At 37.1% G+C, this 22402-nt stretch overlaps 1 protein-coding gene and 1 pseudogene across 4 annotated transcripts in view; both read left to right on the plus strand.

Moving 5' to 3' along the window:
- Nucleotides 1–5209, plus strand: part of LOC132114474 (dedicator of cytokinesis protein 8-like) — a 45192-nt gene extending 39983 nt beyond the window's left edge. For 3 of the 4 annotated variants that reach the window (XM_059522610.1, XM_059522612.1, XM_059522613.1), the window contains 6 exons: nucleotides 28–117; nucleotides 325–561; nucleotides 667–810; nucleotides 2078–2184; nucleotides 2951–3121; nucleotides 4502–5209. In XM_059522610.1, coding sequence (XP_059378593.1) covers nucleotides 28–117; nucleotides 325–561; nucleotides 667–810; nucleotides 2078–2184; nucleotides 2951–3121; nucleotides 4502–4553 — 801 coding nt within the window. In that variant the 3' untranslated portion in view covers nucleotides 4554–5209. Of the gene's footprint in view, nucleotides 1–27; nucleotides 118–324; nucleotides 562–666; nucleotides 811–2077; nucleotides 2185–2950; nucleotides 3122–4482 lie in introns of all 4 variants that reach the window. The other variant, XM_059522611.1, reaches the window with a different exon arrangement.
- A 2199-nt stretch (nucleotides 5210–7408) lies between these two features.
- LOC132114929 (aminopeptidase O-like) overlaps nucleotides 7409–22402 on the plus strand; it is a 77732-nt pseudogene continuing 62738 nt past the window's right edge.

Consider the following 22402-nt stretch of genomic DNA (forward strand, 5'->3'; position numbering starts at 1 on the left):
TTGTCCCTTTGTCTTGTAATTTTCCAGAACTTTTACACTCAGTGTTTTGGAGATGAATTTTTGGAAATGATTAAAGATTCCACACCAGTAGACAGGAAGAAGCTGAATCCCAACAAGGTACTTCTCGTCAAGTGTGTTTTTTTCTTCAAAAGCTTTCTTCAGTATGACTTGTGTGACACCCTCATTAGCTTGAAAAGCCGTCGACTGCCTCTGCACTCAAATCTCAAATGCCTCATTCAACTAATGTTACCCTCAGCGATTTGTTTCCTTTAAGTCTCACTGACATGTCCTAATTGTAATGTTGATTTTCTTATTTCGCATCAGGCGTACATACAGATTACCTTTGTGGAGCCTTACTTTGATGACTATGAGATGAAAGACCGCCTCACCAACTTTGAGAAGAACTTCAACCTTCGCCGCTTCATGTACACTACGCCGTTCACAAAGAGTGGGCGGCCCCGAGGGGAACTCAACGAGCAATACAAGCGGAAAACCATCCTAACCACCATGCATGCCTTCCCTTACATCAAGACACGGATCAATGTCATTCAAAAGGAGGAGGTACAGTAATAACAATCCAGGGAAAATACCTGCTTCATCTGCAGTGGTAGTTTGATAAAGGCATCTAAATGACTACTTACTCAATCGGTCTCTACCTGTGTTCAGTTTGACCTCACTCCTATTGAGGTGGCCATTGAGGACATGCAGAAGAAGACTAGAGAGCTGGCTGAGGCCACGCACAGAGAGAAGCCGGATGCTGTGATGCTTCAGATGGTTCTGCAGGGATCTGTCACAGCCACCGTCAATCAGGTCTGAAATTAATGCACACTTGTACCCTTCACTAGCAACTCTTCTGAGCTGTGAAATGTGAAAGGAGAATGACAAAAAAAATTCTAATTTTATGTGTATTTTGAGCCCTTCTAAATGAACACTTAGGCACTGGTAAAATATCTATGAATTATATAGTAATAGTATATTAACATCTTTACATTATTTGAATAATTATTTGGGGGAAAAAAATGATATATATATTTTTTTACAAAATAATAAAATGGCAAGGATGCATTAAATTGATCAAAAGTGACAGTTAAGAGATGCATAATGTTGCAAAATATTTCTATTTCAAATAACTGCTATTACTTTTTACATTTCTATTTATCAACGAAAAAATTTATTACAGTTACACAAAAATATTAAATATGGCACAAAATCTTATATATAAAAATAATGAGAGATGCAACTGTTTTCAACATTGATAATAATACAAAATGTTTCCTTAGAATGATTTCTGAAAGACCATGTGACACTGAAGACTGGAGTAACGGCTGCTGAAATATATATATATATATATTCCACAATATTACAGTTTTTACTGTAAAAATAAATGCAGCCAAAGTGAGCATGAGACTTCTTTCAAAAACATAAAAAATCTTACTGACACCCACATTTTGTAACAATTTTTTAACAATAATTCAACAAAATTAAAAATAAAAGGTTAAAATCAATGAGGAAAGATAGTTTTTGGGGTCCAAAATGATGTAATTACCGCATCTACCAGCAGGGGCTAACAGACCCGTGCTAACCAACCAAACCTTGATCCCTTGACATTAAAACTGGCTCCGTCACTTACCCAGACATCCGCTATGCCTGTTCTACTGCACACTACTTTTCTATACTGTCCTTAAGTATTCACAGACTATGCACTGTAAATCTTAGGGTTGTAGGGATTCATACTAATGCTCCCAGCAACTCTCTATTTATTGTGAAGTCTGAGGCTCCAGAGTGACAGTTTACAACACTAATCAAGTTTAAAACATATCCAAGTCCTCTCGATATGGCTGCAGTTATATGACAATATAATGCCCTTTGGAGAAACTACATAAAAAGAGCATGGCAATGCCTCTACTCCTGGCTCCACAGTAACATCACTCACACAAAGACTTATTCATGATCTTTCCCTTATGTGTTGACTTTACCTTGTGGCCTCCAGTGGATGAAGCATTCATTTTCTCTGCTGGCACTGTGGGAGAGAGGAGGGGCCTTTTCTTTCCTTTTCTCATTCTGTGCATCCCTCCAGGGTCCCTTGGAGGTGGCCCAGGTCTTCTTGAATGAAATCCCAGCAGACCCCAAGCTCTTCCGTCATCACAACAAACTGCGTTTGTGTTTCAAAGAGTTCATAATGCGGTGAGTGGCCGCTTCCAATGGAAAAGAGATATCAACGTAATCTTTTTTTTTAGTGACATGTGCTTGAATGAAGCAAGCTTTCCATCAGAGGATCAAAGGAAATATAGAAGCATCTTTATTTTATAGTGATTGGTTTGTTTAAAGTTCTTTATTTGAAAGTTCGCTGAAATACTTGGATGTAAGACACCCGAGGGGCTTTTCCGCAAGCGGAGAAAACCCATCCTAATGTCACCCAGCTGCATTTGTTTTGCATAATCATCATGATGTTTAAACCAAGACTCGAAATAAATTAAGTTTTTGAATACAGTGAGTTTTCCCAGGATGTATACAACTTTGCTTTTTACAGACGGAATAGTTCATGTGGATTCTGGGCTTTGATTGCTGCCAGCATGCAGACAGATATTTACTGTGATTTAAAATATGTTTATTTTTCTCCATAATTCTTCTCTAGCCAAGTTACCGTTATTTATGCCAAGACGTTATAGCCTCCTAATTCTCAAAAGATTTATTTTGAAAGATCTAGAACAATTTAAAATTAATTTAGGAAAAAGATCCAGAGCACAGTTTTATGTTCCTCAATGTTCCCTTTGCGGCTTTTTGCCTTTGAATGAGAGCTTCTGGAGGGATAAAACTAACTATTGAGGATCCTCAACAAACTCATTTGACTAGTTCTCTCCAAATGCTGCTAATTACACTAATTAATCATCATCTGGTGTTCTGCCGAGCTTTGTGTGTTGCTGATGCTGTTGTGAATGCACACCTGCAGGTGTGGAGAGGCCATTGAGAAGAACAAGCAACTCATTACTCCTGATCAGAAGGAGTACCAGCAGGAGATGAAGAAAAACTACAACAAACTGCGCGAGAACCTGAGGCCCATGCTGGAGAGAAAGATCCCTGAGCTCTACAAGCCCATCATCAAACCTCACATTGAGAATAGGTACAACCACTAGTGCTACACTTGATCTTTGACTCTGCAATCAATGAATGATGGAAATCCTCTCTCGTGTTCAGTAGAATTTCCATAAACAGTGTTAAGGGAACAGTTCATCCAAAAATGAAGATGCTGTTATTATAACTACTTTTATAGTGATATTTTGGAGTTTGTATTAGAAATAGTGATGCACGATCATTGATTTTTCATGGCCGATTCCGATTTCCGATTGTTTTTAAATCTTCAAGCAACAAACAAGAAAGAAGGAAAGTGTGCATAAACAAGATGTTTATTTGGTATTTAATAGGCCAAACTGGCTTTTGGCTATTGAAAACAATAACCGTAACCATGTGAAATTAACGGCAGTAACTGCACAGTAATAGACTACATTTAATACAAACATAGATGGTACAGACATCAGCATTTAGCTTTTGTTTTTGAATTGGGTTGAAACTACATAGAACTGGCCTTAACCACATCAACTCTGGGGACCCACCGGTGGGTCCAATATTGCATATGCCTAATTCTCAAAAAATCAAAATAACAGCTGAAGTGGTTAAATGAAAAGATTAACTGTAACCATGTGAAATTAAAGGCAATAACTGCATAGTTCTACAATCCAAACACCACAATCAACACTCATTCAATAAGATATTACTTAATCAGCCTTCAGTATTTGTTTTAGTTTTTAAATTTGGTTTAAAAAAAAAAAAACAGTGAGACTAAATAAAAGTATGCTATATAAATACATTATTCCAAAATGTTAAAATCAAATAATGTTGGTGCGAATAAAACAAAGATACAAAGTGTTTCATTCATCCAATTAAAAAAAAAAACCCAGCCGATTGCCAATCGCATATTGTAAGCAAAAGCCGTCCGGTTACGATTTATGGCCGGTCAACCGGTGCATCTCTAATTAGAAAAGATTTATGGGGAGATGGATATGGGTTTGGAAAGACGTGAGGGTTCTTAAAAAATGGCAAATGTTTAATTTAAATTTTTTGGGTGAACTATACATTTTTGGAGTGTCTCTCATTGTTTTTTATCCACACAGCAGTAGAATACAATTTTCAGTCCTGTTCTGTAAATAAGAGAAATTGAAAAAGAAAAAGAAATAGAAATTGATCTATTAATTATCTATTAATTAATAATTTTCTTTCTTTTACTGAAGGCTATCTCATTGGGACTGACTTTGCTTATCTGTTTATACAGGCATTATTTTATCTGCTCCTGTATCCTGCTTTATATTCTGGGCAGTATTCCTAACATTGACAGTGTGAATTTGGCTGATGTGAGCACTCGTACTGCACACTGCAGCTCTTTTTGTGGAGCTGTTTCTTTCTAACCATCTAACATTCACTGCTTAGGCTCTTGTGTTTGTAACAGAGATTCCTTCAAACGGCACAGCCTCCGTCGGACACAAGATGAAAATTCATGATGTCAAGAGAATGTCTCTAGAGGATATCGAGGGAAGGATGTTGCAGTGTGCCAGGAAACGAGCGCCGTCAGCTGATAATTAGATGACTCGAGCAGAGTTTCATGCATAGTGTTGAAACCCCAGAAGATATCATTGTTATATTCTGTATTACTGTATATATGGAATAGATTTTAAGGGATGTAGAACTTTTTTTTTGTACTTGTTTTCTGTATATGGTTCGAATCCTCCACAGAATGTTACAACATATTGTATTCTTAGCTAATACAATTTAACCTACAGACATGTTACATGTGAGGAAAAAAATCTACAACCTTAAATGAACTGCTTCAAGATAGTAAACCTGATATAACTTCAAAGCCACTGAAAGTGTCAAAAGAAATGGACACAGAGGACAGTTAATGGTATAAATGTGATCACCTCTTCATTTGTATGTTTACATAGAGCTAATATAGCATAAATCATGATTACTCGATTTGTTCTAGTCTATGTATATTACAATTGCAAAGATTTATAAGAGAGTTGTGTATATATAGTTCTATTTTATTTATGGAGAATATTTAGGTCTTAGATGCATATTCCATTATTAAAATGTGACCAGAATAAAAGTAAATCAGGTTTACAGAGATAAAAAGAACAGAATCAGTTAAAAGTGTAGAGTAGGAGTGCATCAAATGTTTACTTTTTGCCTCCTCTGTCTTAACTGGAAATTGTCAAATTAGTTTCCTTAGGGTTTTTTCCCTTCTTTTTCTAAAAAGTGATTTATTCTTTTCAAATGTTTTTTTTTTAAAGTGAACTGCACATAAGCTCATACATTGTTTCTGTTTCCAGTGCTTTGTTACATATGTTAAACGTTACTGCTCTGAAAGCTAAGAACATTTATTAAATGTATAGTTCATTGCAATTTCAAAATAAACACAAATATATAAATATTTTTGTCAATGAAACTTTAATGCACTTCCTAATAAAACTACAATTTTATAACTTGTACCGTAATATAGTGTTGAGAAATATTATGTTGACTTTAAAAGTGTTATCTAGGTCTGTTCTTGCATTATAAACTATAATTCAGTGGCATTGTTCTTGATTTTCTATATATACAGTCAGGCCACAGGTTAATCCTTAAAAGATCCAGCTCAGCTTCCTGTCGTTGCGTGATGGCGTTTATCGCATGGATCGGTGTTTCAACAGCTTTTCAAGCGTTAGAACAGGAACAGGTTCGTGAAACAGATCTCAGTATTTATAAAATGACTTTGTTACTATTGCAGTTAAATGTCAGTTGCATGTTCTTCTGTAAGAAAATCTGAAGAGTCGGGAATGGAAACTTGGAATCTCACTTAAATAACTGAAGTGGCTTTATTAAAGTGTATTAAAGATGATGTGTTGATCAGTTTTAAACCCTTCTGACTGCATTCGAGTCAGACTCCACGTCGATTCTGGTCCTGAAGTTCTCTGCACAGTTTTGACATTTCCCCTAATACACAAATTCGCGTCTTGAAATTTCTATAATTAAGAAGTTATGGTTAATAAATCTTGCTTAGAAGTTACTATTCGTACTACAACTGTTGAGCACAACACATTCTTTTAATATATGGGTTAAAAGAAAACATGGAAGTCTCTTCAAGTAGTGTAGCTTCTGTATACTACTCATAAATCAAACATTATAAAAACCCATTAGTAATTTCAAATGGTAAACATGGCTCAAAAACCTTCAAGGTTTCAAGACTACAAACTGAACCGCTCTGGGAAAGATCTTCAAACTGTGCAGTGCTGGGTTACTCCAGTATGGAGAACAAATGCTTTAAAGAATATGAGTGGATCGCCTAGTCTTCACCCAGAGAGTAGTATTTAACTTAAGGGTTATTTACAGTGTTTGATGGAAGCGTCTAAATGTGAGTGATTTAACACCTGATTATGGGCCTGTGGATAGAAATTGTCACTTTAAGCGTCACTTATTAAATTTCCCCTTTGCACGAAAGAGAACGTAAGGTGTAGGCTTCAAAGGTCTGAGGGGAGCATATCCTTCAAATTCCAGTTCAGAAACAAGACAATGAAATATTCAAATATTACTCTTGTTCTTAGTATAATTGCACATTTATTTGGGTAGTTAGCAAATGGCATAGATATGAACTTTTTCAACAATCATCAAGATTTTAATGTAAAAGCTAAGTATGGGTATTGGGGGAAAGTTAGTTTGAAGTTAATGTATTTTTAATCACATTTAGAGTGAACTTAAAAGGATAGTTCACACAAAAATGAATATTCTGTCTAATGTTTTGTTACCTACATTCTACAAATTATCTTCTTTTATATTCCACAAAGGAAAGAAAGCCAAACAGGTTTGGAACAACATGAAAGTAAATGAAAAAGTGTAAATTTTTTTAAAGTGTAAACTATCAATTGCACTAATCCTGTTGCAAGACTTTTAAAATGTTCAAAATATAAATATTCAATACAATTAAATATTCCAGTCAAAAGGTTAAACAAAGAGATTGTAACTGCTGCATATATTCAAATGTTTTTATTTAATGTAATTATTTTGGATGGTACCAAATAATAAAATGTACAATGGCCTGAGGATATCTATGTTTTTAAGAGGTCTATCTTAAATTTTATGATTGCAGCTTAATGCTGAAATTGTATACTTACCTTACATAGATTATTTTAAGTAATATTTTCTTTAAAATGTATAATTACAGGCTATTAAATTCCTCAGGACCAGAAGCATACTCAATAACAAGTGGAATTTTTTGAGAGACGGAACTATTTTCCAAATAGCATGCCGTATATATTACTCCTAATGATATTTCAGTCTGGTCCCAAGATCTGTTCCTGCCTATGGAATATCCCCATCAGATATGGAAAGTAACCGTGATCTGGATCCTAATAAAGATGACCTGCCCCTGTGGCTAACACCAACCATATGCTCGTCCAACACTATGCTCTTGACCTGACTGTTCAATCCAAAGGAAGGTCATAGTATTGTTCTGGTTCTGGAGCCTGGTGTGGGTTCCAGCAAACAGGGTGAACCAGGATCTAAATCAACATATCTTTGGTATCATCTAAGCAGGACGTAAATTCTCCCATCATACCTGAGCCAAATATGGTGATAACCCCTGAGGAACCATCACGTTTTTGAGTGGAGGAAATTGTCAGTAGTGTCTTGTGGGGTGATGAGAGTGAAGAATTCACCTTGGTGCTGGATTGCTGTGACCTGACAGTGTCAAAAGTGGAAGAGTTGGATATAGGCCTAACTATACCAGATTTAAAGAAATTTGACACAGTCAGACCAACAATATGCAAATACGGATCATCCGTCATCCTGTCTGGTACAAAGGTTGGTCTCTATGCCTTCTGTCTGCTGGAGACTACAGCGTGAGATATATGCCCAGTGCAGTGCAGTACAACCTCTACGGTTTCACACAGACCGTTGGAGTCTTCAGATCAGGAAGGAAGGGGCTTTTTCCCCTCATGATTTCCTATGTGCTGTCAGAATATGGCAGGGTTGCCAACTCTCACACATCTGGCGTGACAGCATCAATCTCACGCTGAAGTCCAAGCGGACTACTTCTGTTTGTTTATGATAAAGAACAGAACAGTTTGCAAAGAATCACAACTGTTCGTGAATTGTAGGCTATGTTATGACCGCAACCCGTGAAGAACTTATCAATTGTTTATTAGCATTATTTTTCTTTCACAACTTTTTATATTATCACATTCAATTTTTCATGGGACTGGAGATTTAAAAAAGTGGTGCAGGATGGAAATGCTGGCATAGAGTAAAAGGACTGACATCCATAGCAATTATATCTAAATAATATTCTTGGCTTCTAGATATGTCTGTGTGTAGCCTAGCCTAGCCTAGCCTATATAAAATTACCATAATAACCATGCTGAAGCCGCTCTGTCGTTTCAAAGAATTAATTCAGTAAGAATTCGTCAGACAGATTCAAACGTAGCCTAACTTTTAATTTAATTTAACTTTTAAACTATATTAATTAAAAATACTGGTTTTAACAAGTCATGTTTATGAATTGGACTACATTTGTTACACTTGAAGTGTTTTCCTGGCATCATTTCACTTATCCAGAGACGCTCTGACATTATCTTATCACATTCAGGTCGAATATCGGTTCGGAAATATATGACGTATTTTTCCGTGGGACTGTAGATGCAGGAAATGCTGGCATAGAGTAAGTGTCGACAGTGGCATTTTAAGAATCCATATTTTTTAGATGACTGAGTTCAAACTCTTGGTGTCCATCCATTCTCTCGTCTAGATGTGCTTATTGTTCCCTCAGGGTTCTCCAGTCTGGGAATGGCCAGGTAAATGCTGCATTTCTCTTAAATATGACTCTGGAATAATAATAGTTGTTTGATCTGTAGCATGCAGCATTCATAAATAATGTGTGCTGGACTGATCCATTTTATCTCTTGTTTGGTTATTTAAGGGTATTCAAAGATTCAAAAGGAATTGCAAATTGAATTTGCAATTGTGTTTTCAACTTGTGTAAGCATAATCCAAACGCAATTGCAAATCTCGCATTTGTGTTTTGATTTTCTTTTCAGTGTATGTAACATGTCTGCCAAATTTAAAATGGAAACGCAAAGTCCATTTGAAAATCAGTTCTGTGCTTTTGACTTTTTTTGAAGTGTAGTATGTAAGGAAACAAACAAATAAATAAATAAATGGGCACGTTCTTATTGCAAAAATGTCCAAATTCCCCATTTTCTTTATAGGAATGAATACAATGTTTTGTTTTCGACCAGTAGTTGTATGGCATACTAACAATATCAATAAACCCTACCCTCAAGACTGACTGACAGCTGACTGTGTAAGACATTGGAAATGCAAGTGCAAAGGGGATTGTGATTCCATTTGAATTTTGTGAGGGTACACAAAGAAAGTGAAATAGAAAAAAGGGTAAAATTCTATTGCTATTCCTAAAACACAGAATCACAAATCATAAGACATTGAAAATGCAAATGGACTTTGAGTTTCCATTTAAAATTTGTCAGACAATTTGCAATTCCTTTTGAATATTGTCCCGGGTATAATTCCATATAAGGGATTGTCATTATTTACCAATCTCATATTACTTACTTTAATCCTTGGAATGCAAAAGGAGGACTTTTTTGTTGTTGCTGTTGTTTTCTGTGCAATTACTGGGACCGGAAATTTCTATACATTATAAAGGACAAAATGTAGAAAAAAAAAAATTCAAACACTTAATTCCAAATGTTTTGAATCTTTTTGTTATGCAGTACTCTTTTCATCATTATATATTATTATTGCAAATATTTTTCTGATTTTTCTGATTTCTCCTTATGTGTTTTAGGGAAAGTTGTACAAATATGCAACAAAATGACGATGATTAAATTATAATTTTTGGCTGAATTGTTAATTTAAAACATGTTTTTCTATTATTTTAGGATAATAAAACTTGCACCACAATAGTTTTTGCCAGTTTTGGCAAACTCCGTCTTATTATTTGTTGCTTAATACTGCATATGAATATGTTTTAATTTCTCATCAACAGCAGTAAACTAAAACACTAACCCGTCCTATTAAGTGTGCAAAGCAGCGGTTTTATAAATAAAGTACTCTGAATATCAAGCCAGCACTTGGCAGCTGTTCCCACTTATTCCCTTTTGGCCTTTGGGCATTGCCCTCCAGGGTGAATTAACTGATTTAAATGCTCTTTTTGGCTAAGCATGCTGTTTGTTTTGTAGTCTTGGTAATTTGGGATGTTGAGAACCTGTTGGATCTGTTTAAATGAAAGCAGTGAAACTTATTTTCCTTGCACTGCTCAGGAAGGTCACTACTCAGGAAACGCTCAATGAAGTGTGTGTGCACTGTGTTTTGTTTGCGTTTACAGTATACCAAGCTTTATGTTTTCTTCAGATCAGTTCTTGAATTCGACATGGAATTTTAAGTATTGTGCAAGTTCCAGTGAAACAACTGCTTTTGATAAGCAAACTATAGTAAGACAAGTCATTTGGCTGACTTACTCAGGGTGACCACAGATCTTCCCGTATTTCTCACCATCTCCCTGTCCAGGAATAAGTATTCCACAGGATATGAGGTCATTACCCACTGCCCCAGGCTGGTTCCAGCCATTCACAGCGAAAAAATGTCACATTCTAATTAGCACTGGGCATGCATCTTAACAGCGGTCACTCCTCTGTTTTTCTTTTCCCGAATTATGTACTCCCTTTCTGCTTGAGCTAATGTGAAACATAGGACTGCAGGATGTTAGTTGCCTCACCATTCATTACAGCTTGGTTTTATTAGCAGCCCTGTGATAACTGCCAGTGGATGACAGAAATATCTCTGTATGTGAGAAAAATGGATAGTTATCTTCCCTCTCCTTTGCCCTGTATGTGAGAGACAGTTGCCCCTTCTTTATGGAATGGTACAGTCCTCCAGGCCTTTCTTGAAGCCCAAATCAGAGCAAAAAATAGTAATCAACAAAATACATTTGGGGCCAGCAGAGGGGCACTTTGAGATGCCGATCCCCCAGGATGTTGGAGAGGATGTGTGGATTATTCCCAGCAACAAAAGCCTTTCACTCCTGGAACGACTTCAGAGACAGGAGCTCTTTAATCTGAAAATTGGGAAGTATGTGGGCCCAAATCTTTGGGGCCATGCCAATATCTGCCTTTATATCATGCTTGTTCATTTGCAGCTGGGGCTTTGGATGTAGCAGCGGTGCTGCTGGTGGTTCTCTGGAGGGAAGGAAGTAAAGATTAAGAATTCAAGAAAGGCCAGGCCTGATAGTGTGTTCTGTGCTTCCTCCCAAATACCCAAATGACTGCTGTCCCAGTGTAACCCCCCCCCCCCCCCCCCCCCAAAAAAAAATTCCACTGGGACGTTATTCTTGGCTTGATTCCTTTGAATCTGATTTGTATAATCCTAAAATTTGATGACAGCCCTTTTGAAGCTTGAGGAAATATTTCTGCGAGGAACATCATCACATTTTCATCCTGTGTATTGAAGACTGATCACGTAGGATTGATTTTAGGCCTTTGCGGGCTACAAGGTGATGACGTAAACACAAGATGCTCATATCTTCAGATCTTCGCAGGAAGGGCACAGCACTTTCCTCAACTTTGAAGGCGGTCACTTTCTGTCCCTTAACACCTTTTTTACGCCACAGAAGGACATAGTTGGAATACTTCATGTGTCAGATGTGCAAATATGGGCATCAGCGATTTTTCAACGGTACTGAGGGCTTCTACAGCTCAGAGAAATCCCATTTCATTGTGTTTTTCCACACTATGTCAATAATGTAAGGTGTTCAGTGAGAGTAGGTGGGTAATAGATTTATCTACTGATGTCTTTTATGTAGGATCCAAAGCTGTATTGTTGCAGCTGCCAAAGTTTGTATTAAGTCATCACTGAATTGTTTCTGTATGGTAAGGCAAACACAACACCAGTAGTGCTTGGGAGAGATTCAAATATGTCCACATGAATAACTTGTAGAGAGATAGGTTGTTCCAGCTCAGTATTATGCATCCAGACGTTCTCATGAATAATTGCCAACCCACTTGAAGTGCATTTTGTTTACTTTTACACTATATTAAATAGCTCATCTCGGTCAATTTCTAAGCAATTACTCTGATGCTGAGACTAGCAGTTGACCTTATATGGCCTGTTAGTTCCAACTGAACTCTGAAGCAGTCTGGATAAGCACCCAAGGAGCCAGAGTGATTTGAAGAGCAAGTTGGGGGAAATATGCAGAAGCATGCCTTAACCACTTCAGCTGTTATTTTGATTTTTCGAGAATTAGGCATATGCAATATTGGACCCACCGGTGGGTCCCCAGAGTTGATGTGGTTAAATATCTTAAAACTTGCTCTCCATTGTTTGAAAAACTTATTTTGGATTTATAACTTCAGCTCAATGGACTAGAGATTATAAAGTTAATTTCAACCTGTGTTTTAACCTTCTTGAGACACTCAGAATGGAAGCAGATGGGGTTCAAATCTATAGCCACTATATATCTATAGCACTGAAATAATTTGTTTTGGCAATCAACATCATGCCACAAATGCTGTTCTTTCAGTGTAACTTTTATTGAACCCGATATATTACTTTTAAATCAAAATTGTCACACAACTGTCTCCCTGCTGTATGGTATGTAAGTGAATTATGTGCTAAGGCAGAAATGCTTTTAAGGTCGACTTTTATTTGTTGATGCTGAAGGAAAGAGAAGAGTGGGAGTCCTTAAGCTTGGCGGAGGCCTACTGTTCATATTTCATCACCTGAACAGGTAGTCAGCAATTGAACAGAAGGAAAGAAAAGAAAGAAATTTTAGTCTGTTTCCCAGAGGTGCTTCGTTAGCTGTTCAAAAGCTGCTGAAGGTAGGGATATTCAAGGTTAATCAGAGGTTACTGCACTTACACAGCTTTTCCATACATTTAGTTCGCAGAGTAGGACAAATCTGCCTTAAAGGGATTTTGGTATTCAGTGTAGTTATGATTATGTGAACTCTTCAAAGATTAACAATAAAAAAATGTTCCCCTTCAGAAATATGCACCACCCACATACAGCAAATTTGGGATTCGAAATGGTTAAGGGTGAATTAATCATCCTTCTTATGTTCTGACTCACCAGAGTATGCTAGATTAGAGCAGCATGAAAAATTATTTGATTTTGGAGTTATGAATAACACAGGCATTATATGGACAGAGGGTAATGAAAAAGCAAAAAACATTATTTAGATGTAGACTCACATTTTAATACCAGTGACTTTGCAGCTGCATGAAATGCTCTCATTATAATCAGGCTGCCTCTGCCTTTGGTTGTCGAAATTGGTTTGTACCTATTCAAATATTATATGCTTTTCCTACTGTGAGGGAAGGACTGATTAGATATTCTGATTGGGCCACAAATGAATGTCCCAAACAATGAAGCAGTACCACTTTTCAACATTGCTTCTGTTTGTAATTAGAGACTCTGGCTCAGATTTTTAGGGTATTTTCAAGGTATGTTTAGTTGTTTTTACAGGTAATATCTGGATTGCATGAACTCTGAGCTCATTTCTTTGCTGACGTGCTCTTCCTGCATTTTTTAAATGACCATATGGGGAAAGGAAAGTGGAGTCCCTTGGGTGAGGAGTGAAACTTTTGGAATGTGCTGGACTAGCCAGGGAGCTCGGGAGGCTGAGATAACACCACTTAAATAGCCCTTTCTCTTGCTTTTTCTTCTCGCTCCCTCTCTCTCTTGCTTCACTTTCTTGTTTCACTCCTCTCTGATTGCTGAGTAACCTAAGAAGTGTGTGACAGAGTGCGTCTTTCAGACCAGGGGGACTTTGGCACAAAAGACAGCTGTTAATCAAATGTTTTTCTTCGCCGAGAGTCCACAGAGAGGGTTTTCTGTCCCTTCTTTGGCTGTGCACGAACAAAAGCCACCATGAACGAAAGAATTCAGAGCATGCCTGCACCTGGAGAACAGGGAAGCATGTTTACAAGGCAGACATAGTTCTAGGATTTCTCTATTAGACTGTTTTGACTTCTTTAGGATGCTTTTTATCTTTTCTGATCTCCCTGTCTGGATCTACATATGTGTGCTTCAAATTTCCTCCAAGTTTCCTTGAAATGTAAATAAACAGTATCGGATTTAGCAAGCAGGTTGTTTTTAGTACTACATTCCTGCATTGTTATCAGGGCCCATTAATTCCTTGCTTTATCTGTCTCATACTTAATCCCTTTCTGGAAGCCCAGCCTGAGTCATACTCCTATTAACCATCACGTCTTAACTGACATGATGATTCCAAAAAAACTGTATTCCTTGGTGTGGTTTCAGACCAGGCTCATATTCTTCACATTAAATGTAGGGCCATATAGGAAAACAAATGGATATTGCTGTGTGGGACAGAACATGTGTCTAAATTAATCAAATCTGTATGGCATGGAGAGAGTTTATTTGGCCCTGGTGCTGATTTAAGGCAGTAGGGGTGGCAGTAGAGACTGGTAAACTAGAGTGTGAGGTGTGGAGCCATTACCCAGCATCCCTGGAGGAGCATCTACCTCACAAAAATCCAGAATGGATGAGCCCATTCAAAGACTGGGCAGATGTCCCTGCTATGTGTATACTGAATCACTCGATGACACCGTAATAGAGGCTTACCATTGCATTTAATCTGATTCTCCAAGACAAAAAAGACCTCAGAGCAGACAAAAATATAACAAATCTAAGCACAGAGAATCTTTAGAAGTAATTTGCAGACTTCTATGCAGACAACGAAATACGAAACAAAACTATATCAAATAATATAGATAAACTTAATGTATTTATGTACTTTATTTGCCAGTGTTTTTTGCTGCTGACCGTCATAGATTAAACCACAAATTTAATTTAATGTTTCATATTTTTTTGTTTTATTCCAGAAAAAAGAGTTTTGAAATTGCACTTTGTGCTTCTTATAGCTGAAATGGAGCAGTAGAATGGAACTTGGTGGGTAAAGCAGAGGAGACTGAAAAATAAGAGAGATTATTGACATCAGCAAAAACAAACATTTGTATTAAGAAAGCAAATGTTCAAGCTGTCTTTTCGGTGACCTGCATTCCACACATGACAGAAATCTGCATTCTCAACCAATGACTTCATTCATAGTATAGCTTTGAACAGTGAAAGGAAGCTCACATAATGGGGCCTCACAAACTGTAAGCTTTACATAAACATCTGCTGCTGCTTCTCAGTCAGGATGGTCTTTCTGCTGCTGATGAGCGCCTCCGGTTCTGTTTACGCGCACTCCTCTGAAACGTTAATGTGGAGCAATCAAGTTAAAATGGTACCATGAGGCACTCCGCGATAAACATCGTCAGCGATGCGAGCGAGGGTCTATTTTCCAGATTTCCCACTCGTATGTTTGGTAGAACGTCTACATATGGATTGCATTGTTGTGGTGATCTGTAGCAGGCTGTGTTTGCTTCACAGAGCGCATGCTACAAATCCTGATAGTCTCACCACAGCAGCAGCCTCTGTGTGTGGGTATTTATTCCCAGGATTTCATGTTTGACATGTGTGATCTGCACTAAAAAGGACTGGTATGCAAAAGGAGCCCCACACTGCCTAAAGAGGGAATCACACCTCATTTTGCAGCCCCACAACCTAATCTACAGTCTAGACGGGAATACCACCCATTAAAGCTTGAAAGCCAAGAAGAAAAGGGACTGTGGTAGATCAGTTATGTTCTGCAAGGTTCTTCCAGGTTTTTTCCGACTATAATAAGCTCATGCAATCAGACTGAAGAGAGTGGGAAATTAAATAAGAGACAAAGAGAAAGAATGAGCACAGCCAGCACATTAGTAGAGCCACTTTGAGAAGACAGGAGGTGATGATAAATATGACTCTGAATGTCTGAAACAGCACTACCTCATAGACTTCTCATTGGGGGTTGGTCATTGCCTGGTGGCTAATGATCTGGATTCAGGAGTATAAATAGCCATTTGTTGGAGGTTGGTGTCCTTAGTGCTTTTTTATTTCAGTATGTAGTAGTTTAAAATAGTTCTTACCCTTTTTCAGAGTCTGATGTGCATTGTATACTGATGATAGTTTTATGTTAGTACAAGCAAGTACATTTTTACATATGCATTTGTAATCGTTACAGTGCATTTTGCTGTCTCAAGTATACATGACACAATGCATTGAAGTATTAAATTCGGATTCAACCCATAAGCCAATTATTCTGATTTAATTGACTATTCATACCGTAAAGGACTATGATGAGTTTATTGTGTTATCTAGGCCACTTAGTCTGCCTTTGCAAAATCCAGATTCCAAACTGGCATAATTTCAGACCAATTTAATAAGGCAAAGTATTGCTTTTGCCTGACCAAATTTTTACTTTTAAAGTGCACAGTAGCCCACTTATTGACTCACCAGGTGCTTTTAAGTTCGTTTAGAAGTCTGTTCAAGAAAACTTGAGTTTCATGCAAAAAATGCATAAACATCATAGGCATAGTTGTATAATAGTGTAGCATGACTTGGTTCATGGGTGAGCAATATTTGATGAAAAAACTAATAGGAGTCATGGTTGAAATGATGTTGCAGGCATCACCACTTCTACTGAAAGTTCCTGGAGGTCTTCCTGCAGTTCACAACAGGAAGGATGTGGGACAGTTATGAGATCTTGCTTCAGCAATACTGCAAAAAAGTATTGTATAGACAAACAACAGCACAGCTGTTGAAGCACATGAAGTAGTTTGTTACGTCATCTCATTTGCATTTATGACCACTTTGGCCTTTTGGTTTTGTCCCCAATAAGGTCAGTGGAAAGATTTGACTCATCACATGGATTCCCTTTGGACTAAATATAAGGCTAAAAGCAAAGTACATTGTGTTAAGATTTGTAAGACTTGCCTTTTTCAGGGAATACATCTTGAATGTTCTTTACCCATTGATAATATATGTTTGTTACATATTTTTTGTTAGATATAGTTTCTTAATAAAATGTTGCCAAAAAAGCTGTAAAGGGATACTTTTTTCTGTGCAACACAAAATACGTTTTTTTTTTTTTTTTTGTGCTGTGAATGTTAATGGTGTCCAATATTGTTTTGTATTCTACAGAAGGAAAAAGTCATACAGGTTTGGATTGACATAACTATCTCTTTAAGCAATTTTGCTTCTCAAGGATATCAATCTTGTTATCTTGTGTGTTATCTTATGTGTAGACATTTTTACCGGAAAAGAAAATGCAATTATACAGGGTACAAATAAACAGCAAGGCTTAATGTAGATGGGGAATGATTTGTTCCCACCAAGTTTTCCTCCTCCATGAATCCGACATTCCATGTTGAGAGGAGTATGACGATGATTTTGAAATCTGAACCATTACATTCCACTTTCAGTGTTTCCTCTGATAATTACAGGACAGGTGGTGATATCCTGTTCTTTGATGAAAGGACATGATTCCTCTGTCTGTCAGTAAAGATATCTTCCAAGAATTGTTGCAGTGGTTTATTTATATACAGTATACAGTACATGTGCTTGCTTGTGTATTGCATCATGTAAAAGAGAACCTGTGTAGTTCAATTTTGGATGAACTTTCATTCACTGCCCACAATATATCTACAATATGTATTTATCCATTCATCCGTCCATCCATCTGTCTGTCCACCTGGCAAGTTTAGGCAGATCCAGTGATTATTTATTGTGTCAACCTGGTACCTAGTCAACATGAATTTGTTTCCAGGAAAAACAAAACATGTTCCCTTTACTCATGGAAGTTGTGTAATGTTAGCCAATTAGGTTAGAGCTTTCCATAATGGGAAACTACTTTCCTGTTATGTGAGAAATATGCGTTAGACGGTAGTTGAAAAGACTCTGGTGCTCCAAGTGTTAAAGCGATGTTATGTAGTTGCTGAAGAAATCCCTTTTTCTGCCATTTGGACAGTGTCCACTTTTAAAGAACCTTCTTTGGTTGTTTAACACTTCTTCTTAATAGTACTGGCCATTTTCTGTCATCGGTATCCAGAGACTGGGTTTTTTTCTAAATCCCTTAGTTCTACTTTAGAGAAAACTCTTTGGGCGCACAGAATCCTTCTAAAATAACATATCGATGACTTTAGGGAGCCATTACAGTGTGAATGAAAGGCATGCCTGCCACCTTCAACTCAAGTGTCAAGGCCGAGCTTTTTTATTGATTTCCTGCTGGTTGCTGTGGTCATTGTGTAAAGAAAACTCTTTCCAGACCCAGGCAAAGTGAATTTCTGGCTGCAAAGGTAAAAAGGCATTCATAAAACTCTCAGATTATTTTATCAGGTTCATTTTGTAAGGGGAAAAAGCGATTGCGGCTATCTACAACGGTATGTGTCACATTTGAAAAGCATTATGTGGTCTAATCGAAGCCTTAGGACACAAAAGAAACGGGTTTGTTTTTCCTGAATCATAGGAACTTTGTTTGGAACATCATCTTGATAACAGCCTATTTGCTGTACGAAACACACAAGGCTATCTGGTTGAAAAGGTCACTCAAGGTAATTTCGGGTGTGGAGGCAAACAATACCATATTTCATCTGGTTTTATGTGCAGTCTGAATCCTGAGCTAATGTACACAGTTGAAAGAAAGAGCCTTACCTTCCAGTGGAAATTTTTTTCCAGCTTACAGTGTTGTCGTTCAGCACATTTCATAGTGGAACTTATCACAGTAACATCTGATGACAGTTATACATCTTGTTATTTGCTATTAGCAAATGCACCCAGATTGTTTGGTGAAGGGTGCGGCATGGCTGGCTACTCTGAAATCCACTTGGAAGCAAACAGGCCTCATTTCATCCACTTGGAAGCTCCACCTCCTTAACGATAGACTGTCTAAAGGAGAGAAAATCCCACACTTTGATGTTCTTTCAGGGTGGCTGAGTCTTATAACATGTTAAAACTAGATCAGAGCTCAAAGTTCTCATCTCCCGCAGCAATGTTATAACCAATGATTTGTTAGTAGACCAAATACAGCCATGATGTTCAGTCCTAATCTGTTTTTCAAGTTTCTTCTTAAAATATGAAAATAAATCCATACATCGTGTTCCTGTCTCAAAGTTTGTTAACGGTGAGATGAATCTCTGTGGGGTGAGACTGTGCTGTGAAATCACCCATTCCTGGTTCGGGCTGGCCATCGGAGCACGGAAGAATGGATCAACGAGGGTTTTGACACTTATTTAGAGGATGTATTCTGGAGCAGTTATCGCCATAAAGTTGAATCTTTGACTACTTATGTGCATCCAATCTAAGACTGAGTACAACTTGGGTAATTTCCCAATCATTTTTTTCTTCATATTGCCTCTTTAACAGCAAAAAAAAAAAAAAAAAAAAAAAACCGGGAAAGAAAATTAAATACATTGTGTTTACCAAAATTAATTACACACCTATTAAAACACTGCATGCTGACTGGTCAGAGTATAAAATTAAATTACATTTTCAGCATTAACTGGAACACTTCACATCCGGCAAAGAATGAGATAGCTAATAATGACTCACAACCTCAAGCTTGTGGAGTGTGATTGCACTCCACATCAACGCAGCTCTTCAGTTCATTCAGAATGTATTTATAATCTGTGTTTGCCGGCTCTGAATTGAAAACTATTGTTGTGCTAATGGAATGTTTCCAATATGTTTTTCAAAAAGCAGCATTTAAGCTGAAGTGTGTAATTTCATTGCTGTTTTCAGTGACTTTCTCTTATCCCAGTTTAATATTCAGAGACAGCTATCAGTAGGTCATTCATAGGTTGATTTCCCTGTAGAGCGTAAACAATGCGGCTCTGTGGCACTATCAAAACATCGCTCAGTTGTTGGAGCATCTTTAACAGCCTGACAACAGCAACACTGGCTTAACCAGTGGCATGATTCTGGGGCGAGGCTATCTGTTTGTCTGAGCAATGAAGACACTAATGGTGCAGAAATTACGAGCTTCACTTCACCTTGAAGTTAAACTTTCTCCACATTATGCTATTAGAAGTGCATTCCTCAGGTTGTGTTTTCATTTACAGTTGTTTGCTTTCTTTTGTCTTTCTCAGCTGGGTTGTAGAGAGGCTGAAGAGTAGAGACAGTTAAAGGCTGGAATAGACGGAGTGATGAGTTTCAGGACTCTGAAGAAGAGCTGCAGGTCCTCAGGTATGATTGACAATGTCTCTCATTCACTCTGTCTCGCTTTTTGCTTTCCTCCTCATCTAACTGCCAGTCTCTCTGTCACTCTGTCCATATTCCCTCCTTACTCCATCATCTGCACTCATAGCAGCCCACAACAGAACCTAAAGTTCACTCTTAAAAGCTGTTTTAGACCTAACATGTCTTAGTTATGCAGTAATCTTACAAGTTTTAGTCAGTAAATGCAATTTGTTTACATCAGATTACATTTACTGAGATAATTGCAATCATGCATGTTTTTCACACTTCGTTCACACATTTGTCATGCTTTAAACTGATAAAAAATGACTGTAAAGACATTTATAAAATTACAAAAGATTTCCATTTAAAAAAAATGCTGTTCTGTTGGTGGTTGCCATTGAAGTCAATGGCAACCGCCAACTGTTTGATTACCAGCAATCTTCAAAATATCTTTTCTAAGAAAGTTAGTAAATGATGACAGAATTTTCATTTTTGGGTGAAGTATCCCTTTAATAATGTGTGTGTTTAAGAACAAATTCATGTAATATTAATACATTTCAATAATTGATTTTAAACCCAATGTAAAATCTGGGTCCTAAAGCAAAGCAGTGACATAATGTTTAACTAATGTTCTGTTGGAAACAGTATATTGAAAAACCGTATATGCCATTAAATTGTCAGGCACTCTCAGGATAGATTGAAGCAAGAGCTTGAAATAGTTGTGACATTTCAGTCTGCACAGAATAATTTGGAGCATTTTAATGCATAAGTGTTATTTGATATGAGATGTAATGTTCTCATATGAAGAGCACAGAATCACTCAAGGTTATGTAGGTTTGAGGTAGGAGTAGATTAACCCTGCTTAACTTTTAACAGTGAGAAAACGAGAGTGTGTGTGATAGAATGATAGAACTTGACAGAAATTCAGCTGTCACAATACCAGCAGGTATTGAAGATCCACCTGACAGCATGTGTCTGGCCCTTCCTCTGCTTTGAGGGGCCCACACCCACTATAATCTCAGGGATAAAATGTTCAGACAGTCTGGAAAAATGCCTGTCTTGTGAATAAAACAAAGAAATGTCACGTAAATTATTAGTTAATTAATAAACATGTATTTCAATTCTAGAGCATTTTCAAAGATTAAACATCTATGCGTTTAGTATATTTCTGGTCAAACATTCATCACAAAAAGTTTGGTCAAATAAAAAATTTTGGTCATATTTTTCACATCTGTTCAAATTAAAGTGTTTATTGCAGCAAACTTTTGCACTGAACATCCATCTCAGTATGAAAAAGTTTTAAGTGTTGTTCTCCTTGCATAGCTTAACAAGAAAGTGAAAGTTTTATATTTATAGACTACAAACTGTGCTAGCATTCAGACATTTTTAAAACCATTTTTACCACTAGAACTTATTTTACCATGGATGTAGTTAAACTGACATTAAACATTCATTCAACTGTGGAAAAAGTCACTCAGACATCAAACAAAAAGAGTGGACATAGGGGAAACGTTAGTCACTTTCTTTGATTTTGACACTTGAGAATATCTGTTTATTTATTCATTCATCTATGCATCCTTCTGGAAATGAAGGCTGCCTATTGTGTTCGATGAATACCTTTCACCCTTTTCATTGGGCTGCTGTGGGCACTTCCACAAACACACATGCAAAAGCCTGTGTGACCAGGAAAATAATGCATGCCTTTTAAAGCAGCTCACCCTTATCACTCTCTCCCATACAGTGGGAGACAGAGAGAGAGAGGAAGGGAGAAAGACATTGCTCTTTATTTTTGGATGGGAACCAAATGTAAGCATCAATAATGTACAAGCACAAGTGTCCCAAATACAGAAAGAAGGTAGCTGTGAAGCCATTTTGGCTCTACCTGTAACTGTATTCTAAGGAGGATCTGAAAACAGCAAGTTGACATGATCAGCTAACACATTTATTTGTTGTTGTTTTATGTAAATGAGCAGCCAATGTCGATGATAATGTAATAATTTAAGTTCGCATTAATCTAATTAAATTAATGTATGCATTTAATTATTAAATAATTATTAATGTAGTTAATTTTGACTGTTGAACAAGATAATTGTTTAATTATAATTTATGTAATGAATTATATTCATTTACTTATTTTTAACTGGTGGACAGTAGCATTGGTGAAAAAATTCTGAACACTTCATTGGAGGATGAACTGAGCCATATGCGTATGAATATTAAAATGAGTTGAAAGGTGTAATTA

This window comes from Carassius carassius, chromosome 34 (genome assembly GCF_963082965.1).
Source record: "Carassius carassius chromosome 34, fCarCar2.1, whole genome shotgun sequence".
Classification (NCBI taxonomy): domain Eukaryota; kingdom Metazoa; phylum Chordata; class Actinopteri; order Cypriniformes; family Cyprinidae; genus Carassius; species Carassius carassius.